Source organism: Panthera uncia, chromosome A2, assembly GCF_023721935.1.
Source record: "Panthera uncia isolate 11264 chromosome A2, Puncia_PCG_1.0, whole genome shotgun sequence".
In the NCBI taxonomy this organism is placed as follows: Eukaryota; Metazoa; Chordata; class Mammalia; order Carnivora; family Felidae; genus Panthera; species Panthera uncia.
In genome coordinates, this window is record NC_064816.1 from 141,967,106 (window position 1) to 141,991,399 (window position 24,294).

General features: G+C 35.2%; 1 protein-coding gene across 1 annotated transcript in view; it reads left to right on the forward strand.

The window, feature by feature from the left end:
- MKLN1 (muskelin 1) overlaps positions 1-24,294 on the forward strand; it is a 180,919-nt gene that overhangs the window by 69,927 nt on the left and 86,698 nt on the right. The window contains exons 5-6 of the mRNA XM_049642999.1: positions 6,910-7,019; positions 9,621-9,813. Coding sequence (XP_049498956.1) covers positions 6,910-7,019; positions 9,621-9,813 — 303 coding nt within the window. The remainder of the gene's footprint in view (positions 1-6,909; positions 7,020-9,620; positions 9,814-24,294) is intronic.

Below are 24,294 nucleotides of genomic sequence, written 5' to 3' on the forward strand. Positions count from 1 at the left end.
CCAAGAGTTAACCAAAAGTTAACCAAGAGTTAACGCTTAACTGACTGAGACACCCAGGTGCCCCTCCTCTTCTGTTTTTTTGTCTTTTTTTTCCTCATGAAACTAATTTTATGGCCCACTAATATGGTGCATTGTAATGTTTAAAAAATACTACCTAAGGCATGTATTTATTTAGCTTAAGACAGTATTTGTAATGCTTCCTTAAAATTATTAATTTTAGGGTTATTTTGCTTTTCTTTAGGATTTATTATTTAGAAGGTAGAAAAGTTGAGGACTTGACAATTTTAATTTGTATCTATGTTGCATAACTATGACAATATTATCTTAAAATTAGAGTGAATTAGATCCTTCAGAGAATAATAGTAATAAAAGCTAGAATCCCATGTTTTGATTTGAGAGAGAAAAATTCCTCTTTTGGAACAAGTAGTGTACCTCATTGTCATTGCCAACCTATCAAGAGGTGGCCTGTTCATTTCATTGAATCAAATAGTTCTATTGGGCAAAAAGAATATATTAAGGTCTTAATAAAGATTACTCTACAGGGAAAGCTGTTCTTAGAATATTTGGGCTATCCAGGGGCCCCTGAGTGGCTCAGTCAGTGAAGCGTCTGACTTTGGCTCAGGTCATGATCTTGCAGTTCACGAGTTTGAACCCCTCATCGGGCTCTGTGCTGGCAGCTTAGAGCCTGGAGCCTGCTTCACATTCTGTCTCTCTCTCTCTCTCTCTCTGCCCCTCCCTGCTCATGTGTGCGCTCTCTCTCTCTCTCAAAAATAATAAACATTAAAAAAATTTTTTTTAATTAAAAAAGATATTTGGGCTATCCACTGTGCTACTTTCTTTTATAACTATAGTTTCTGTTATTATAATGAATAATTGTAAATAAAAACCTATTTCCTGTTTTCCTGTGAGAACTTATGAAGAAGCAAATTTTTTTACTGTGTTTAACTCTTGGTCCTTTTTTCTTTTTTTTTTTTAACCAAGTACTGGTTTCCTCAGTTTGTGGACCGCTGGCTCCTACAGCCCTTGGATAGTTACGTGTTTCAGATATACAAGTAGTGAAATATCTTATATTTTCCTATAAAGTACTTCTTCAGCTTCTATTTTGCTTCGTCATACAAAATGAAATTTCTTTTTTTTATGTGCTTTATTTGTGCTTTTTTTGCGTGATACCTACAGTCTTTGGTTTACATTTAAGGAAAATATGTTCTGCTACTGCTTCTATAGCTCTCAGTCTTCTAGTATTTGTCATTAGAAGAAGTGTGAATAAATATCTATTTAGGGAAGTTGCATAGTTTCTTAAAAATTTGTAGAACAGAGGTCTCTTCTGGATGAGTTAGACATTCAACTGCCCGAAGACAAGAAATTGGACTTCTTTCCAGCCTTTTTTGTCAGCCTTTAATTACAGAGTATAATGATGCCTTTTACTTAACCCTGGGTTAGTTTCATGGTTTTCAGGCAAATGTTAACTTGAGCTTTTCAAGTGATTATAGGCACTTACTAACTCATGATATTTAGGATATTAATATTTAGATAACTTCATATTTCTTTTCTATTAAAAGATGTTAGTAATGGTCAGCTGTGTGTTTGCTTTCTAGTCTTTTCAACATTCTCTTGATATGTTTTGTTTGAAAATAAGGTAAATGTGAAACTATTAGGTTAGTATTTTTAGTTTATAACTGTTTTCTTAAAAGGTCATTCTGAAAAAGCACTTGTGATGTGTAGCTGTCTCTTGGTGGTGATTTAGCAGATATTTGTTTGCCTGCTTGGCATAAATTGTTAGAATGACTTGGATTTCTGTGGATTTTTTGGATTTTTGCAGCCTGGATAGTTGTGGGGGCTTCAGGGAGAAGCTTCAGCTCTGGCTGGATTGGGCCTGCATTCTGGATCCTCAAAAGTATTTAGAAGTCTAGAATGAATACTAAGTCTGGGACGGGTATGAGTGCCCTGATGGTGGCCCTTTATGAAAGCATGTGGAAAGGTGACATTTTAAAAAGTGTACTATTACGAGGAAAATCAATATAGTAGTAATAGCTTATAATAATAATAGCTGACATTTATTGAGCACTTACTGCATGCCAGTTACTGTGCTAGATGTTTTGTATACTTATTAATTCTATAAGAGAATAGATGCATTTCAGAGTGGTTAGTCTTGAACTTTTAAGATGATCTTTCAGAACTTTAAAATTACTGTCATCTTCTAACAGCTGTTTTAGCCATCTAGATAAGAGCTTCCTAAGGGATACTGCTAAAGCACACTGAATGTGTCACAGATGCATTTCATTGTGCTGAGGCGTTGACCCCCCCCCCCCCCCCAATCCTAGAGTAACAAGAGCCTGCAGGCTCTTATCCTTGTTTGCCATAAACATTATCACTGTCTGTGCATGTCATTATGAAGAAGGTTGGGAAGCACTGATCCTGATCATATCCGTGTCTGATTGTGCCATGAGGAAAACTGATGGTTGAGCCCTAGGATGCAAACTCTTAGCCTTAGGATGTGTGTTAGCAGTTTCTAATCTTTATTTGAGGTGGGAGCAAAGGCATCTTTCATTGGGGAGCAAAGAACATGTGCTTCAAGCTGCAGATCACATTTAGATTTCTTTTTCTTTTTTTTTTTTAACTTTTTAAAAAATATTTATTTTTGAGGAGAGGGAGACAGCGCGCGAGCAGGGGAAGGGCAGAGAGGGAGACACAGAATCCGAAGCAGGCTTCAGGCTCTGAGCTGTCAACACAGAGCCCAACATGGGGCTCGAACCCATAGATTGCAAGATCATGACCTGAAGTTGGACGCTCAACCGAGCCACCCAAGCGCCCCTAGATTTCAGAAATATAATGTGTAGTATGTCTATTATGTATTATTAGAATTATTAATGCTATAAAAATCATTTGTAAAATTTGAAGTGAGTGTACATTACTCTGCTTATTCTGTATAGATCCCTTCAATTTGTTAAAAAATTATACTCTTCATTCATCTTTAATATATGATTTTCTTGTTCTTTGAAAGGTTTTAAGCATTGTAACTAATATTAGTCTAGAAATATTTCTGTTGGGTCATCCAGTATATAGACAAAATCTCACTAAAACACAATTGCTAAAAGGTCTTTAATAAAGTGAACATTTTATTGGGACTTGAGTAAGATATATTAAGATATTTTTTTTCCTCCTAATCTTATTGAACTTGGACCTGGAACTTCAAATTACTAACTAATGTCTGGTTATACTTAGAGACTATATGTTCTTTTGACCTTGGGTTTAGAATCCTATTTTATTTTGACTCCTACTACTTAATGGTTATTGCTGTGATGTAATAGATCAACTTTTTACTTTTTAAATGGTACTGCTACATAAAGGAATGAACACCAAAACGATGATAATTTAGTATTCAGTGGTATAAAACTTTTTGACATTTTTGTCATTTGCACACGTAAACTGAAAGCCATAGTAAACATCCTAATAGTCATATATCCTAATAACTGGTGGCTACTGCCTTTGTGTGTCTTCACTCACACAGATAGGAAGTCATCTGACGTAGCTCCTCATTGAGCATGATGTGCTAAAAGAGAGCAGTGGACTTGGAAATCAATAGGTTTGATGTCAAATATGATGGCTATTCTGTTTTGATACTTAAAACTTGACAAGTGTTAGTTTCTGAATAGTTACATTATTCATTCTGAACCATATTAGTGTTACATTAAAACCCATTGGCTTATCTTACACTTTGAGTTAGTCTTTTATCCATGCATGGTTTTGTAACATCATTCATTGTTCATTTAGAAATACAGTTTACTGAGTTATGCAGATCTCCCAAATGTGGAAACATTTCATTCTGTAATATTAAAAAAATCATGGTTGTTAATATATCACCATCAGTCTCATCAGAAATTGCCTAAAAGTAGTTAAATCCACAACCTTAGATACCAATTTTCTGAAATTCTCATTTTTCCTTGAAAGCTTGAACTTTATCCTTGGCAACAAATATTGTCAGTTGTTTTCTTTGAAATGATTGATAAATATCTGGCATATACCCCAAACTCAATAATCATAGATTGCCTATAACTTTTTCTTTTAAGAGGAAATTGTATCCTATTGGTGGTGGTGGTGGGGACAAATGACAATTATAGCTCATAACTCAAACAGCTATACGGGTTCTTTTGTTTGAGGTAACCGCCATGCTTTGGTATACAGTGGAAGTGCTTTATGTGTACTTGCCATTTTGTCACACAGAATATTAAAAAGATTTGTCCTTAATGTTAGGAATTTATTAAAAATTTTTATTGTGTCATCAAAGACATTCTTAAATGAATTGTCCTTTAAAAATTGTTTTATTTTAAAAAATAAAGAGGGAGGGAGAGAGAGTGAGCAGGGAAGAGGGGCAAAGGGAGAGAATCTTAAGCAGGCTCCACACTCAGCATGGAGTCCAGTGCGGGGCTTGATCTCACAACTCTGGGATCATGACCTGAGACAAAATCAAGAGTCGGATGCTCAGCCGACTGAGCCTGAGCCTGAGCCACCCAGGTGACCCTGTACTTTTCTTTCCTTTAAAAATTTTTTTTATTGCATTTACTTGTTTTTGAGAGACAGTGAGACAGAGTGCAAGCGGTGGAGGGGCAGAGAGCGAAGGAGACACAGAATCCAAAGCAGGCTCCAGGCTCTGAGCAAACGTTCAGCACAGAGCCCTACACAGGGCTCAAACCCACGAACGTGAGATCATGACCTGAGCCAGAGTCAGACACTTAACTGACTGAGCCACCCAGGCCGCCCCTCCCCCATGCTTTTCTTTTTAAACATTTTTTAATGTTTATTTTTGAGAGAGAGGGAGCACAAGCGGAGAAGGGGAAGAGAGAGAGGGAGACACAGAATCCAAAGCAGGCTCCAGGCTCTGAGCTATCAGCACAAAGCCAAATGTGGGGCTCGAACCCATGGACTGTGAGATCATGACCTGAGCTGAAGTCGAGCACTTAACCGATGTAGTTAGTATACCTTAGCTCCTGAGCCACCTTGGTGCCTCTGTATTTTACTTTTTTTAACTGCAAGTATATGATGGTGAGGAATACAGTGCAGTCTCTACTGTATCAAGAATACTAACACATTTTCATGCTACTGCTTTTCATGGCACTGCTGATGTGTCGGAAGTTATACTCGCCATTGTCTTTTCACCAAGAGTGCAAATGTCAGTACAGTTAAAAATGTAATCATAAATAATGATAAAATCTTAGTCTTATTATAAACAATGGTTTTGACCACTTGGTACATCCTGAAAAGGTTGCAGGGGTCCCCAAGAGACAGTGGATCATATGTTTAAATTAACCTTTACTTTGTTCTGTCATTACTGAAGTGAAATGTTACCTTCATCCTATGGTAGGTAAATTCCTCTGAATCTTGAGATTTTTGGATATACTTTTCTGCTTCAGTAATTTATCTTCCTTTTCCCCCACTAATATCAAACTTATAATTACTATGTATTTTTAGAATGTTTACTTTCTTTTCGATATTCTTGTGTTACTCATTTTTTAAAAACCAATTTGTTCAATTACATGACAAGAGATAAATGAATATTGGATGTCTGGCTGGCTCAGTCAGTGGAGCATGCGACTCTTGGGGGTGTGAGTTTGAGCCCCACGCAGAAATTATTTATAATCTTTAAGGAATAAAATGGATATGTACCATTGAGACTTTGATTGAGATTACATTAAATTTATAATTGAGGGGAACTGAGATGTTTACAACATTGAGTTTTTCCATTTAGGAACGTAGTATGTCATTTCGTTTTTTCATTTCTTAAGTAAAACTCTGTATTTTCTTAAATAGATCTTGCATATTTTAAACTTTCTTCTGAGATATTGTAAGTTCTTTTGGCCATTTTAAATAGGACTTTTTCATTATATTTTCTAGTTGGTTATTATAAGTAGAGGGAAAACTGATTTTCATGTTTACCTTGCATACAAACTTAAGTTTTCCTGTTGAATCTCTTGAATTATTTAAGAAGATAGGTGTTAGTATTCCTCAAGTGTAAATATTTTTTAATTTGCATTTTTTTCTCACCACATTTGATAAGATCTCCCACATAGTGTTGCATAATAGAGATAATTGGGCTTTGTCTGATTCCTGACTTGAGTGGCAACATGTAATGTTTCTCCGTTAAGTTCAGTTTTTGAGGCCTTTGATATTAAAAAAAAAATCTAGCTTAGGTAGTTTTATTTTGCCTTCTATTTCTTATATATTAAAAGGGTTTTTTAATGAATAGGAAATGAATATTATTAATTTACTCAGCACTATTTGAAGTTATCAAACACATTTCTCTTTTACTTTGTTAACATTGTGAATTATTAATATAGCTTCTGTTGTTAAACCATCCTTCCATTCCTGCAGTGAACTCCCATTTGGTTACAGTGAAAACCTGGTAGAATGTTTCTGCAACTTTTAAAAATTCTTGAATATATAGTTAGCTGAGATTAGCCTTAAGTTCTTTTTCTTCTGGTTTTGTTTTCAGGGTTATGCCACTTGTTAAGTAATTGAACTTTTGATCTCTTTTTGTGTGTTGATATAGTTTAATTTATATAGTAATTATTTGTTTATTGTGGGTTTGATAAAATTTGCCTACTTAGTCATCTAGCCTTGTCCTGTTTTTAGAGGGGTAAATAAATGAGCACTTTAAACTTATTTTATAGTGTTCTTATAGTCAAAGAATCCTCTAGATGGCATGATTCATATTTTCTTTATTTTTATTTTTGTTTTAATTTTTTTTACTGTAGCCCCAGCACCTAATAATACAGTGTTAGGCTTCTAGAAAATGTTCCGAAAATTTGCTGAATGAATTTTAATAGGTTCAAATAGTGATTTTACTTTGTTAAAGTTTTATTTGAACTATGTTAATTTTTTTTTTCTTTTTCTTTCTTTTTTATCTTCACAAAGTTCCACTCTTATCCTGGGGACCCAGCTTTAACTTTAGCATCTGGTATGTTGAACTTAGTGGCATTGATGATCCTGATGTAGTACAGCCCTGTCTCAACTGGTATAGCAAGGTAGGACTGTGCTTTAAAATCCTGATTTTATGTTTCTGATTCCTATAAAGGGAGACGTGTCAGTCTTTTGTCTTCATTGCTATTGAGAATAATAATAACTGTCATGCTTAATTAACTAACATTTATTATTTACATTCTGCCAGCTGCTAAGAAATCTTTATGATGTATTTAATCATTACCACTCTGTGAGATAGGTACAATTATCATCCCTATTTTATAGATGATGAAACAGAGCACCGAGAGTTTAGTATCTTACCCAAGTCCACACAATTGTATAGTGCCCAAGCCAGCATATAAACTCAGATGGTCTGGCATTATATTACTACCTGTCTGACCCTGAATTTTGTTTTCAGCCTATATTGATAGAAATATTTAAACACAGTTTTTAGTGGACTAGCTTTGATTCTATATTGGTTTTAGAATACATTACTCCATTGTATTTGTTGAATAAAATAGGCATATTTTCTTTTAAAGAATTTGAAATAGTTTTTATAAATATTATGATCTTGTGCTTATAGGAAGTATAAGAATTATATTTAACAGTTGTATTCATTGACTATTTTATACAAGAGATGCAGTCTGAAAAATGTGAGTTTAAATTATTGAGGAATAGATCTTCTGGGTTTTTTGCATACCCTTTATACTTTGTTTTTTGTTTTTGATGTATATTTATTCGACTCATGACTTTTTGGGGGGCGGGGCTCTCTTGTCAAGAAGATAGTAAAATTTTAGTCCAATCACCACTTCCTGTTATTTTTATTTTCAAGTAGGGGTGAACTGATCTACTCCTAGAAGGTTGGGAAGCAATGTAGATTCTTAGGTTTTTAGTGTAGAATTTCAGCTTTTTTCTGGTTAGTTTAATTGAGGAAGTCTTTGACTAATTTATTTTTGGCATTTGATTATATTCAACTTAAAATTGATGCCGACTTTTAGTATTTTCTGTATTTTTCCTATATTCTTGGATTCCCTGTAATACTGTAAGTTCGTTCAAGGTAGAGACAATATTTTTAAATATTAAAAATCACCTTTACAGTGTTATACACATAATAGTACATATGTAACATCTTCTAAATTCTGTTGGTTCTTTTAAAAAATAATGGTTAAATTTCTCTGTTACTGAATAAAATTTTCCCTTTAGCCTATGGTGTGTGTGTGTGTGTGTGTGTGTGTGTTTTCTTTAACATACTCACACAAATCTCTTGATATTGTAGGAAGTTGCACATTTCACCTGTTCACCCCCAGCCTTGTGGAGAGATTATATTTGAGAGCATAAAATTGTTCAGCCTCGTTCACTTTTCAAGTTCTCTGCATTTATTATGAACCTTTAGAAATTAGATAACTCTTCATCCTCTTTGAGTTTTAGTGTTTTTCTTAAAGCATTAAAATTCTATTATTTCATAAATTTTCTCCTTCTATGTATCTGTATACAACTTGATAGAAAACTTAAAATGTGGATATGACTCACATTCCTAAAGGCAACATGATTGAAAGGTATCACTGTTTAGTATGTTTCTTGATAGTCATGATAAATCTTTATTTAGAGGCCAAGGGTAATAAATTAATAATGTAAAGTTAGGTTGGATAAATAATCTTTTGTTATTTGAAAGGAAAATCATGGTTAACTGTAATACTTAAGGAAAGATATTTTGACATTTTATTAATAAAAAAATCAGCCAACTATAAGCTTATTTGTGTTTCAAGTCTTATAAATCTTCTAAAAGGTAGTAGTATTTTTTGCCTTATTAAAGAATAATGCTTATAAGAAAATCATATTTTTGTTTGGTCATCATGCATTGCTTTTTTGTCATTAATTTTGTTAACTTAGGAAATTTGTGGAAATTTCATAAAGTATTCTTGAAGTTACTTTTTCAAAAAAATCTGAGCTTGTATTTTTGGCATTCATCCTATTAGAGAGTTAATAAGCTCAACATTCTTTTTGGATTCTAGTTAATTGAGATGTTTACTTTATAGCTATTTAATAGATAAGGTAGCTAGGCTTGGAAAAAATTATAAAATTTAAGTAATCTCTTTCTGAACATTTTGAGGCATAAAACCTGTTTGTGAATTTTGAAATATATAAACATTGGATAATATTTGCTTTTCAAGTAATAACTTATTACTAAGAACCAAGAACAAAAAGCATGATGACTTCTGTGTATCGTGTAATGGTTTCTGTGCTTTCAGTACCACCATTGCAATCTGATTAGTAAAAGCTATAGACGTTATAATCTTGGTAGTCTTCAGTGGTCTTTGATAAACAGTTTTTCTGCTTCTTTTCTTAAAAGTTCAGGCTCAAGGTTTGGTTTCATCTTTTTATATCTTTCAACTTCATGAAATACATACCTGTGGGTATATTTGTATATATTTATCTTTTTCATATCTTTCTGCTATATACTTTGTGACTTTTGGCAAGCGATTACAATTGACTAAGCTTTAATTTTGCCATTTCAAAGTGGGAATGATAATGATACTAATGAAGAGTGTTAGTACAGTGCTTAGCACATAGTAAACACTCACTTTAGGTTTGTTGTCACTTGTTATTGCCTACAGTAATAACTAAGCAAATCTCTTCTTTTCATACTTTCTCTTGTGTTCCAGTAGTACCGTGAACAGGAAGCCATTCGCCTTTGCCTAAAACACTTTAGACAACACAACTATACAGAGGCCTTTGAATCGCTGCAAAAAAAAACCAGGATTGCCCTGGAACATCCCATGTTAACAGATCTACATGATAAACTGGTGTTGAAGGGTGATTTTGATGCTTGTGAAGAATTGATTGAAAAAGCTGTAAATGGTATGTTATAGACGTGTAAACTTAGTTTGGTTATTAGAGTGACTTCAACTATATACAAGAAACAGTTTTTTGAAAAGAATATAAGCTTATGCCAATTATTAGTTTACTTTTTTCCCTGTCTTTTCATTCTGTAAAGATTGTTAGCTTGTTGAATTATGTGCTTCTTTTATATAAAAATAGGTTCATAATGAGACTTGAAAAACAAAAAAGAAACATATTTGAACTCACATATCTAAATCTAAGTTGCCATCTTAGGAAACCATGGAAGGATGCATTTCTGAATGCTAACATTGACTAGCACTAAACAATGTTTAAAAAAATGCTTTAAATGCTACCTTCTATGTTAGAGGCCTATTTATTCCTTTATGTATTTTTGTTGATATACAATTACCAATTTTAATGACATAATTTGGCATAATGGATAGTTGGATATGCCAAAAAAACATTATTAGTTGAAAGCTATAATGAATTAGGAGATTTGTATTGGAAATATCTGTGTGGTATGGATGCTGCATATTTGCTGATTTTCTTGGGTGGTTTGTAATCTGGTTTTGAAAGAAATGTGAATATCAGAACACGATATACTCTCCAGAGGTAATTGTTTTGGATGATGGCACCTATTTGAATATTTAAAGTCTTATGTTTTGTTATTTTCTTTTATTTTTCTTTTCTTTTTTTTATTTTTAGCAAGAGTGTGTGAGAGAGAGGGAGGGAAGGAGGGAGGGAGGGGGAGAGAGAGTGAGTGAGAGAAAATATTTTTTAAGCAGGCTCCATGCTCAGCACCAAGCCTGTCACAGGGTTTGATCCCATGACCCTTAAGAGATCATGACCTGAGACAAAATCGAGAGTCGGACACTCAACCCACTGAGCCACCCTGGCAACCCTGTTTTGTTATTTTAAAAAAGGATCTCTGTTATAGAATGGCATTCTTTTAAAAAATCTCCCACTAACTTTCACAGTGACAAAGAGCAGAATACGTGCTTATGGTATAATAAAAAACAAATAAACATTTGGTCTTTGTCTCCTAAAACTATTGGAATTTGGTGGAGGGATAAGAGTGTCTTAGATATTGAAATGACAGGTGGCTGGGGTCCCTAGATAGATTCAGATTTCTAGAAACACAAACCACGTGTGCAGAGGGCTAGAACTTTCAGCGCCACCCTGAACTCTGGGGAGGGGAGAGGGGTCAAAGACTGAGTTCAGTCACCAGTGGCTGATGTTTTAATCAGTCATGCCTAGGTGGTGGAGCCTATCCCCCCCCCCCCCCAAAAAAAAAAAAAAAACATAAAAAGTAAAGGCTCAAGAGCACATGGAAATCAATCACTCTCTCTCTCTCTCTCTCTCTCTCTCTCTCTCTCTCTCTCTCTCTCTCTCTGGTTTTATTATCAGTCCTGAAGGGGGTTGTGGGAACCCCAGATTCGTACACAGTAAATCAGAAGTACAGGTGGCCTGGGACTTGCAGTTGGCATCTGAAGTGGGGTAGGCTTGTGGGACTGAGCCCTTTCACTTATGGGGACCTGTTGGTAACTTCAGGCAGATAGTGTCAGAATTGAAATGTTGGATACATCCCATTTGGTGTCAGAAAATTGGAGAAATGGTTGGTGTGAAAAAAAAAACCCATACGTTTGGTATCAGAAGCACTGTGAGTAAAAACAGCTCAGTGTTCAGTATAAAACTTGTGGAATGAAATTTGGTGATTTTTTTAATAGGGAGAAAGAAAAATAGACTTTCTCAGTTCTGTGCTTTCATATAGTTTAATCTTATTGCTGTTACCATTTGTTATTAGATGCTCATTTATCAGATAGGTTGACTATTTTACAACTGAAGAAAATGGAACCAGTACAGCCTACTTTGAGTTTATAAATTTTAAATTAACTTAAAATGAATTGCTTCTGGCTTCATTGCTTTGTAATAATCAACTTGTCTCTTAGCTTTATACATTGTTAGGGCTTATTTATATTTATTTGGTAATGATTCTTGCAAATAAATGATTACTGTTTGGGGTGAGGTAGAAGGGGGAAAGGAACTAGGGAGCAGATTGGGAAGAAAAAAATTTTTCCCATATTGGTAATAAAATAAACATTGGAATATAAACAAATAGAATATGTATGATTATTAATCTCTTCCCAAACCATTCAAATGCCACCAGTGAAAGTATAAATGTATGTATGCCATTTTTTTTTTAATCTTTATTTTCAGAGAGGGAGAGAAAGAGCATGCATTAAAGCACGTGCACACATGAGCAGGGGAGGGGCAGAGACAGAGGGAGGGAAAGAATCCCAAGCAGGCTCCATGAGCCCGATGCTGAGCTCAATCTGGGCTTGATCTCACAAACACGTGAGATTATGACCTGAGTCTAAATCAAGAGTCAGAAGGTTAACTAACTGAGCCACCCAGGCCCTCCTATGTATGCCATTTCTGAGAATGAGGAAGTCATACGTGCTTTCATGGTTTGTTACTTTTGTTTCAGATCTTTAAGGCATGTAGTATTTTATTAAGGTAAATAACAATGACAGCAAAAGCAACTGGCAACTTTATGCTATGACTAGGCTAGAAACAGTTATATTTAAAAACTGTGTCTTTAGGAGACACCTGAGTGGCCAGTCACTTAAGCATCCAACTCTTGGTTTTGGTTTAGGTCATAATCATGGTTCCTGAGATGGAGCCCTGAGTCAGGCACTGACAGCTCAGAACCTGCTTGAGATTCTCTCTCCTCCCTACCCTCTCTCTGCCCCTCCCCTGCTCATGTGCTCGCTCGCTCTCAAAATAAACAATAAATTTAAAAAACTAAATAAAAACTGTGTCTTTATAAATATACTCCTATAAGAGAAACTGTTAAAACTATGTGAAACTCTGATACTACAGAGACTTATTGGCTCTAGGAAGGACCCGAGTTTAGGGAACATTGGTCATAACTCTGTTCTTGAGACTTAGAGCTAAGTCATGTTTTTTGTATTCCTCAACTGGCTTGGAACAGTATTTAGTTAATAAACATTCCTTTCAGGGTTGTTCAGTTGCTGCTGACTTCACTGATGATGATTTGTTGGACAAATAAGGAAGTAAACACTGAAGAGTTTTTTGGCTTGTGTTCCACTGAAAACATAGAGAAGGGCAAGAAGTTCCTGTTTGCTAAATAGGAAAGTTGAGAGAATGAAAAGCATTTTCTATGAAGCATCTTATAATGGATGAAACAAAAAATGATTTTTTGTATATATTAACATGTTCTTCAAGTATGGTATTTTAAGAAAGTGTCTAATAGGCTTCCTAGTTGTTAGAAACATCCCTGCATTTAACAGAAGACCATGGAGGAGGGGAAGGGGGAAAAAAAAAAAAAGAGGTTAGAGAGGGAGGGAGCCAAAACATAAGAGACTCTTAAAAACTGAGAACAAACTGAGGGTTGATAGGGGGTGGGAGGGAGGGGAGGGTGGGTGATGGGTATTGAGGGCACCTGTTGGGATGAGCACTGGGTGTTGTATGGAAACCAATTTGACAATAAATTTCATATTAAAAAGAGAAAGAAACATCCCTGCATTTACATTTAATTTCATGACAGGTGATTCCTGAACCAATTAATGCTACTTTTTTGTTGACAATGTCTGGGGAGAAGGTAGAGTCCAGTGATTATGGGCAAAAGTAATCACCTAGGAACAGGAACTCATCACTTTGCAGTGTTTATCTTATTTCCTCTTGAAATTAAAGTTTGCTTTTGTGAGGTAAGGGAGTGATAAAGTTTAGTAAAGTTTAGTAAAATCAAGTTTAATAAAAGGGTCCAAAAGTTTCAGCTGGAGGTCTTTATTGTCTTCCCATTTTCCCTCCTCTTCTCCCTTTTCTTTCTCCTCTTTTATCTGTTTCTTCTCACCCCGTGGTTTACGCAGTGGTGGTTAATTATGTGGCTGGCCTGTTTCCCTGACAGCATTTTTTTTAAGTGAGATCTCTAGGCTTGTTGGAGTTTCTAGCCTTTGTGGCAGGGTTGTTTTTTTTTTTTTTTTTTTTAATTTTTTTTAACGTTTATTTATTTTTGAGACAGAGAGAGACAGAGCATGAATGGGGGAGGGTCAGAGAGAGAAGGAGACACAGAATCTGAAACAGGCCCCGGGCTCTGAGCTGTCAGCACAGAGCCCGACGCGGGGCTCGAACTCACAGACTGTGAGATCATGACCCAAGCTGAAGTCGCTCAACCGACTGAGCCACCCAGGCGCCCCTGTGGCAGGGTTTTTAACTACAGATCTAGTATTGTTAATGGCTATAGGGCTGTTCATATTCTATGTATCCTGAGTGAGCATGGGTAGTTTGTGTCTTTTTTTAAAGTTATTTATTTTGAGAGAGAGAAAGCTCATGAGGAGGGGAGGGGTAGAGAGAGAGGGAGAGAGAGAATCCCAAGCAGGGTCTGAGCTGTCAGTGCAGAGCACGACGTGGGACTCCATCCCACAAATCGCGAGATCATGACCTGAGCTAAAACCAAGAGTTGGACGCTTAACTGACTGAGCCACCCAGGCGCCCCAGTGGTTTGTACCTCTTAAAGGACATGCCCATTTCATCTAAATTAGTGCATTTATTGGCATAATGTTGTTTATACCTTTATGGCACCTTTATGTCTTATTTTTTATAGTGGTAATTTTTGTCTTTTGTATTTGTCTTTTTTTGTCTCAGCAGTCTGGCTAGACATCTATTAGTTTCATTTTAAGAAAACAGCTTTTGGTTTCTTTGTTACCTCTCCTCTCACCCGTGTGTGTGTGTGTGTGTGTGTGTGTGTGTGTGTGTGTGTCTGTTCTGTTTCATTGATTTCTACCTTTATTATTTCCTTTTTTTTCTGCATAGTGTAGTTTTAATTTGCTCTTCTTTTTCTAATTTCTTACAAATGAAACCCGAGGCCATTAATTTGAGATCCTTCTTTACTAATACAAGCATTTAGTGTTAAAGAATTTTCTTTTAAATGTAGTTTGCTCCCTGGTGAGTCAGATACTTTCCCAGGTTGAGTTGTTGCACAAAGAAAACTGTAGCATAGAAGGAGATCACAGGGGATGGCTTCCAAAACTGTGACTCCCAAAGAGGGGATAAATGGGTTCCTTTTGTTTAGGGTTAGGATGAATATTTAGATTGGGAAGCCTTGTGATCTCTTGTAGAGAAGGGCATAAGGTCACCATGTGCCTTAAGGAAACGTGCCTACACATAGATTGTATGTCATGTAAATGAGTCTCCTCTTTGGGCAGAGGTTTTAGTATTATAATGAGGTAAAGGTTGTTGTGAGTCATTCCAGAGGTCACCCCATGGTCCTTCTGCACGGGAGTTGGGAGTTTAGCTGAAAAGGTCTGGGTGGTCTGAGCCTGTGGGGTCTTGTCAGGGCCCTTGCCATCACCTCATGAGTGGTTTCAGGTTTCATTTCCCTGAGTTAAGAGCTAAACCAGAAAGAGGAGCTTAAGGAAAAACAAGACAAATGCTCGTAAGTACGAGCTGGTGGGTCTTGGGATCCGGACAGTGACATAAACACTGCTAGCTGTATATCACAAGTTCTGCTTTGTTGTGTTTTCACTCCTGTTCAGTTTAAAATACGTATGCATAATGGCACACTTTTCTTTCCAACCCTCCTTATGCCTTATTTTGTTCTCTTGTGCTTAATCTTTTGGTCAGGATATCTAGTACAAGGGTGAGATGACATAATGATAGTGGATATCCCTATCTCAAAAGAAATGTTTTCAGCATTTCATTGCAAAGTATCTTACTTGATCTGGGGTTTTGGAGCTTCTGTATTAGATTCCTAGATTGCTAAGAGTTTATGTTATTAATGGGTATTGAGTTTTACCACTTTTTCGCTATCTTTTGTGATACGATTTTTTCCTCCTAAATTCTATTCATATGTGAAATCACAGTGATTGATTTTCTAATGTTAAACCTCAGATATATTTAACTTCTCATTTCTCAGATAAGCCTATCTTCCTTACATAATTTTTGGTCTATTTTGGACATAGATGGACTAATGTTTTGTTAGAATTCTTCCAACTATTTTCATTAGTAAGATTGGCCTTGTAATTTTTACCTTTCTCTTCAGGTTTAGCATCATTGTTACACTGATCTCACAGAAAAGGTTGAGCTAAACTTTTCTTCCTGTAATCTGAGTATGTGTAACATTTGAATTCTTTCTCATGTGCTTGGTAGAACTTGTCATAATGCTCTCTGTGCTTCGAAATTGCTTGGAGGAAATGCTTTTGTCTATCAATTCAACTTCTTTAAATGTAGGACTGTTCAGGGTTGTTTGGTTGGTTGAGCGTTTAACAAGATATCTTTTTCTAGGAATTTGTCAGTTTCACTTAAAATTTCAAACTTGTCGGCATGAAAATATACATGATATCCCCTTGTTTAATGTTTTCAGGACTTCTTGAAATGTCTCTTTTCATTCTTTCTGTTTCTCATTTATGAATTCTTTTTTTCCCCCCATCACTCTTACTGTCACCAGAAGCTTATCAAGTATATACTGGTCTTTTGAGGAAACCAATTTCTGGTTTGTTGATTCTTTCCATTACTTCTAATATCTTCAACTGATGCTCTATGTTTAATGTGTCTTCTTTCTCTCTTTGGCATTAATTTGCTGTCTTTTTATAACTTACTGAGATGCATGCTTGGCATATTAATTTCCAGACTTTGTTATTTTCCCATGTATGAATTTAAGGATATAAATCCCCCTCTACTTATTTTTTAGTTGTGCTATGAAGTATTTTCATTTTTGTCCAGTTCAGTAATTTCATTATGAAATAATATGGCTCTTTTGTGAGCCATAGTTAGATAGAAATGTAGTTTTGTTTTTAATTTCCAAATATGTTATGATTTTTTTTATTGTTGTAACTGATTTCTGGCATGAATGCATGTATTGTATTTATAGGATTTATTTATAAACTTATTTATTTATAAATTTATTTATAAATACAGTATGTATTTATAGGATTCTAGTTCTTTGAAATTTGATAAGACTCACTATGGTCCAGTCTGTTTAATTTCTATAAACATATCATACATACTTGGGCAGAAAATGAATTTTTTATTTGTTAAGGTAATTTTCTATATATGCCCAATTGGTCCAGTTTGCTAACCATGTTTCATAAATTTTCTTTACTGAGAGTGATTTTATCTGATTCTCTCAGTTACTAAGAAAAATATTAAACTTTCCAGTGTGATTTTAGAATTGCCTGTCTCTTATAGTTCTGTCAAATTTTGCTTTATAGATTTTGAAAGCCATGTTTCTAGGTATATATACATATTAAATTCTTTAATTTTGAATTAAATCTTTTATCATTATGAAATATGTTTTTATCTCTAGTGGTGTTTTTGCTTGAAAAGGTATAAATTACATTAAGCTTACATTAAGCTTTTCATTTGGTGTTTGCATAACATCTATTTTTACCTTTTATTTTCAACCGTTATATATCCTTTTGTTATTTTTTTATTTTTATTTTTAATGTTTATTTATATTTGAGAGAGAGAGGGATGCTCACGCATGAGCAGGGGAGGGGCAGAGAGAGAGGGAGACAGAATCTGAAGCAGGCTCCAGGCTCTGAGCTGTCAGCACAGAGCCCGATGCAGAGCTGAAACTCACATACCATGAGATCATGATGTGAGCTGAAGTCAGATGCTACGAGCCACCCAGGTGCCCGTCTGTATTCTTTTTTTAAAAGAAGGATTTAGTTTGATTTAAAAAAAAAATCTGCCTTCTTTTGATTTGAGCATTTATTTACTTCGTATGATTGAATTATTGGTAAATATATAGGTTTAATCTTATCATTTTACGGTATATGTTTTGCCGTATCTTTCATTTTTTGGTTGTTGTCTCTTCTTTTGCTTTTAATCTTTTCATTGTTTTTCTTTTTGTTTTTATTTTTTTAAGTTTATTTATTTATTTTGAGAGAGAGAGCGTACACACAAGTGGTGTAGGGGCACAGAGAGAGGGAGAGAGAACTCCAAGTAGGCTCCATGCTGACAGTGCAGAGCCTGACATGGGACTGCAGCCCAGGAACTGTGCGACCATGACCTGAGCCAAAATCAAGAGTCGGATGCCCAACCGAGTCACCCAAGTGCCCCATTTTTTTCTTATGTTTGTTTGGAAGCAGCATACTCTGTTTATCTAGACTATATGATTAGTCTAGAAATTATACCAAGTACACATATTTAACAGAATTCATCGGTACCTTTTCCTGTACTAGAACTTAGTGGATTTTCAACTCTCATCTATTCACCTTCCAGTTCATATGCTATTGTTGTCCATTATTTTGATACCATATTAAAAGACTCTATAAAACTCAATTTTCAGCCAGTGTTCATTAAGTTTTCCTAAATATTTACTAGTTTTTTTGTTCTTTGTTGATGTTTGCATCTTTGACCTTATATCTAGGATCAGTTTTCTTCTGCCTTAAGCATATCCTTTGGAATTTCTTCTAATGTAGGTGAACTCTCTCGGTTTTTCTTTGCTTGAAAATTTTATTTCTTTTCTTAAAGGATATTTTTGCTGAATATGGAATTCTAGGTTGACAGTATTTTTTTTCTTTTTTAAATTTTAATATCTTTAAATTTTTATTTATTTATTTATTTTGAGAGAGAGAGTGAGGGAGGGTCAGAGAGAGAGAGAATCCCAAGCAGGCCCCACGTTGTCAGCGCACAGACCAATGTGGAGCTTGATCTCACAAACTGAGATCATGACCTGGGCCAAAATCCAGAGTTGGACGCTAAACCTCCTGAGACACCCATGCACCCTGAGGGTTATTTTCTTCAAATACATTTTGGATATCAGTCCACAGTTAACTAGCTTCCATTTTTCCTATCGAGAGTGTACTGTAATTCTCAACTGTTGCTCCTTGGAATGTACTCTTTTTCCTTATGGCTGTTTAAATATTTTATTTTTGTTTTAGATGATTTTATTTTATTCTTTTTAATTTTTTTAATGTTTATTTTTGAGAGAGAGAGAGAGTGAGCGTGAGCGGGGGAGGGGCAGAGAGAGAGAGGGAGACACAGAATCTGAAGCAGGCTTCAGGCTCTGAGCTGTCAGCACAGAGCCCAGTGCAGGGCTTGAACTCAGACACCATGAAATCAGACCTGAGCCGAAGTCGGACCCTCAACCGACTGAGCCACCCAGGTAGACTATTTTTGTAGTTACGTTAAAAGGGCAACGCCAGTGTGGCAGCCCTGTTAACTATTGTGTATTTTGGTTTTCTTTTAGTCAAATATATGTTGCCTTTGTCATTCATTTCTTTCATTTTCTCATTTATCCTTTTTAAATGCACATTTACTTTGAACTTTTCAAATTTCTCTAAATTCTTGATCTCCTTTCTATGACTATAAGTGGGGTTTTCTCTCCTTGCACTTTGGCCTTCATTTATGTGATATTTTTTTTTCTTCCTCTTTACCTTCAACTCTGACAATTCATGTTTTATTTCCTTTTATTGTTTCACTGTGTCTTTTTCAACTGTTTACATCTCTTAATGTTTTATAGAGAGGGTTGTTGCTTAACTTTTTTACATCCATAGAGAGGTATTTGGTTGTTTTTATCTACATCTTCCTGTTGAATCAGATTCATTTGCCACTTTAAAAAGTTTCTTTCTTCCTTTTCCTTTTTATATCTTTATATGAAACTTGAGTTGATTATTTCTGAGTAGTACTAATCTTTAAATGAGGTGAGTTTTTCCTCACTATTTTAGGGAAGTTCCTGTGGGTCAGGAGATATGGCTGTGTTCCAGGATAGCAAGATTTTTCCTTATGATACTTCTTTTCCTTTCAGATACTGTTTCTTCTCAGCAGTGCCCATCATATAAAATCTCTCCTTTTTTCCCCCTGATTGCTATCCAAAATGTTGCTTCTTCCTGTAATTCCTGTTCATTCATGCCTGTTTGTTCCCTGCCCTGATTACTCCTTTCCATCACTATTCACTTCCAACTAATTCTTCAAGGCCAGCTCTTCCAAGATCGTTTTTTTTATTATTCCCACACATCAATTGCTCCCCCTTCTCCACTCCTATCTGCTTTTGTGCCGTATTTCTCATTTTGTGCATCAAAGCTGGTTAGTTTTCTGCTAAGTATAGTTCCAAACATCACATCATTGTCATTGTCATAACTAACATGTATTTGAAGGCTTTGCAATGTGCCATTTACCTTTTTAAACCCTATTTATGAATTAATTTATGTAGTTATCATACCTACCTTCTAGGGTAAGCGCTGTTGTTATCCCCATCTAAAAAAAAGCAGTTTGCCTAAGATAGTGCAGGTGGTAAGTGGCAGAGCTAAGATTTGGATCCGTACTTTACTATGCTTTCCTGTCCTAGTAAATGTTTACTGCTTCAGTTTCCCCAGTAGTTATTATTATTGTAGTATAAACTGCCATAATTATGTCTCTTTGCAGAATTCTAACAAACTGCTGAAAAGCATATATTTTTTTAAAAATCTGCTTTATGCAGCCATTATTATTCTTGAATTATCAAAAAGGACTTTATGTTCTACAAGTTACTGCCTATAAGTGATTTTGTATTTCTTCTGAATGTCATCTCTGTTGTTTTTTTTTTTTAATTTTTTTACATTTATTTATTTTTGAGAGACAGAGTGGCACAAAGTGAGAGTCGGGGAGGAGCAGAGAGAGAGGGAGACACAGGATCGGAAGCAGGCTCCAGGCTCTGAGGTGTCAGCACAGAGCCCGATGCGGGACTCGAACCCACAGACTGTGAGATCATGACCTGAGCCGAAGTCGGAGGCTCAACCAACTGAACCACCCAGGCGTCCCTGTCATCTCTGTTTTGATGAGAAATCAGTCTGATAGAAGTTTGGGTTTAGGCTACAGTACTATAATCCATGTTCTCTCTCTCTCTTTTTTTAATCTTTGATGAGGTTTGAATTTTTTTTTTTTTCTTTTGGTAAAAACTTCCTAAGTTGCATTTTTTTATCGTGTACTTTTTGAGAGGATATTCACTACTAGAGACAAGAACATCTTGTGCCTAGTTAGGACTGTATGAAATGTGTTTATTATAGTCTTAATCATAGGTGAAAAAAATGAGGTGGTATTGGACCTGGAGACTTTAAATAGTTAGAAAATTGTTAGCAACTAGGTAATAGCATGCTTTCTCCTAAGTGATATTTTCATTTCTTTTGGATAGTTTTACTTTTTATCAGACCTTCTGATTTCCTGCTTTTGATGTTTGTCAGAAATAGAAATATTAGCAACTGCCTGGCTTCCTCTTAAAACATAGAAGTAATTTTTAAACTTAGATAGTTCACAAGAATGTTTAAATGCCTCAGTTTTTAATTTGTTTTAATAGTCTAAGTTTTGGCTGAGTCATATAAAATACCTACAAGTAGGAATACTGAAACAAAAGGCAAGATCTTTCAAGAATTAGAAATATAGGGAACATGCTGAAACTGTTTAGGGTGGAGAGGTGTCAATTTTTTATTTATTTTCAGATCTTAAAAGGGAATTCTTTTAAATTAAAAGAGGTAAAGGTAATTTTAATTTAAGGTACCGAAATCAACGTATTTTGAAAAAATCTTTACCTTGCTTTAGTCTTTGCAGCATTTTTATTGATTGTTTCAAGGGATTTCAAGCTTGTTCGATTTCTAGACATTTCACTTTTTCTATTAAAAAAGTAAAGTTTCTTTAGTATATCTCTTATGGATTTAAAGCAATTTTAATATTTACCAAAGCCTTAATAAACATTTCCATTATTACTTTTCTTTTTGAAGACATAAAAGAAGACTCTTAAAGCATGTTATTCTGCTGAAAGTAGCCACTCCATGTAACATACTCCAGATCCAATCTGGACTATTTATTGGTAACCCAGATTACCTGGCAAGAGGCAGTAATGCATATTAGAATAGATTAAACGAGAGTCATCCTTCGTTTATCATGTTCCTCTGTACAATACAAGCTTTTTAAAAATTGTTATAGAATTTTTGATATAGAGTGGTTAGATGATTTAATACTGTAACATGTAAGAAGGTCAATAAACTAATAATAGAGTTGGGTAGGTGGAGTGTAGAAAGGAATATGAGAGGGCTGGAATTCATAGATTTCTACCTTTGTCTTATGTTAAGCCATGATTTCTCCAAAAGAAGAAGTGTTTTGTTTTTTGGTAGAATAGCTAGATTCTCAAACAAGCCATTGCTTATAAGGAACCATTTCCAACTGACAGGAATGCTTTGGGTAAGTAAGTAATCCAGAGTAGGGACAAACCAGCATTCCAGAGAAGAAATGAAACATAACAAGTAAACTTTAGCCACAGTAGCCCATAGGTTTTTATAGGGAGATTACATTGTTTCCTTTAAATCAAAAATAATTTTTTCAACTCTTTTAGTTTTATTCTTTTAATATTGGATTTGTTTAATATGTAGTAGAATGATTTGGTATGGCAAGTTTTATTTTCCAAAGTCTTGCTTTTTTTTCCATGTGTTATTGAATAGGTAAATTTTGCCATGTCTGTTACAGTGTTTTATCTTAGATGTAATTAAAAACAAACTGATCCGTCCTATGTTAATAATCATCATTCCATAGGTTTATTTTAAGGAGTAAATTAGTTTAACCTTTGTGGTGTCTTGCTCACAGTTGGTACTCAGCAAAAGTCAGTTCTTTTTTCTTTGGTAAGATCTTTTTTGAAAAGCTATTTCCAGATTTGATAATGTTATATCTGAATAATTTTCTTTAGGTTTCATAATAGTCTCCACAGAAGAGTAGGAGACATCAAAGAGAATTGTTGTCTTTTAGAATAGTGAACACAAAAGGAATTCATTAGGGAGAGATGGAGACAAATTTAAAAGTTCCCCAAATAATTTTTTTTTCCAAATGTTTGCTTGACTACTCTGGGGAAAATGCTGTGACTTGTTAGGGTGCCATTATATGCTAAGAAAATGCTTTATTGAAAGCAGGAGTTTTAGGAGCATTTTATTTTAATGTAAGATACTTAGTAACATTAAGATGACTCAGAGAAAAAATGTCAACCGTGTGGCTAGGAAACTCTGCCTGTCCCCTGCCTTTTTTTCTATTCTAAGCTTTTATTTTTTTCTTTAATTTTTTTTAATGTTTATTTATTTTTAAGATGGGGTGGGGAGGAGGGGAGGCGCAGAGAGAGAGAAGGAGGCACAGAATCCAAAGCAGGCTCCAGGCTCAGCTGTCAGCACAGAGCCCAACATGGGGCTCGAACTCACAAACTGTGAGATTGTGACCCGAGCCAAAGTCGGACACTTAACCAACTGAGACACCCAGGTGCCCCTCTAAGCGTTTATTATATACTGAGTATATCTGATGCTATGCTATTAACTATCATTATTCATGAGAAGATTAATTTTGTTTAAGCTTAATATTTATTTTCAGAGAGAGAGAGAGAGTGTGCATGAGTGGGGAAAGGGCAGAGAGGGAAAGAGAGAATCCCAAACAGGCTCCGCAGTCTCAGCATGCAGCCCGAAGCGGGACTCAAACTCAAGAACCATGAGATCATGACCTGAACCAAGAATCAGACTCTTAATTGATGGAGCCACCCAGACAACCCATGGAGTACTTAATATTTTAAATTTTGCAAGTAATATCCTCTGCAAGCCTGATTGTAAATACTTTGGGTGTATTTGGCTCTTTGTCCTTGTTAAAAACAAGCTAACATCAGTGTATAAAAGCACTGATGAAATGTGGATGTGTCTAGTGACTTGTGAAGAATAGACATTTCAGGAATAACAAAGGCTATGAAAATGGCTTTTGTTACATTATGTTATAATAACAATATGTTACAAAGTTCTTCTGAGGTTTAGAAATAATTCCATATATTTAGTTGCTTTGTGGCTTTTCTTCTGGTAATTGTAGTACTCGATGCAAAACAGTTGGGGAAACAGTAAAGTACAAATAAAAATGCCCAAATAAAAAATCATCCTAAACCTGGAAACCAAAGAAAATCACACCTTTTCAATGTATGTCACTGTTGTATTTTTTTTCCATCTGTGTGTCTGTGTATATTTACAAATTATTTTACAAAAATTATATAACGTTGGGGGGTTTGTTCTTTTTACTTTGAAAATTACTGACAGTATTTTCTTAGGTCAGTTGTATTTGATAGAAAAAAAAAACCAACATGAAGGTCTTGATGAGTATTTGTGTGCTTTTTAGGTTAGTAAGAGTTGGGGTGAAAGGATTGGCTGAAGAAACAATTAGAGAGCTTAATTTTACTTGCAATGTGCAGAAGGACTTTAAAGATCAGGGATGGGGTCATCCATTTGATTGGACCTGTTGATGTGATCACTGCCTTAGCAGCTCTCAGAAGAATTTTCCCCAGTGGATTTGAGTTCTCTTTCAGAATAGTGCTGCAAGGCTTAAGGAGAAAGAGGAGATGGAGACTTTTCTAAGACGAACATAAGGTGGAATCACCTGACACATGTAGTTCAGTAAATATATTGGTTGTAACGGTGGTGTAATCTTAGTGTGCCAGAATTTGGAAGGAACCACTGGCTCTATCCAGCTTTTTGAGAGAGAGAGACAGACAGA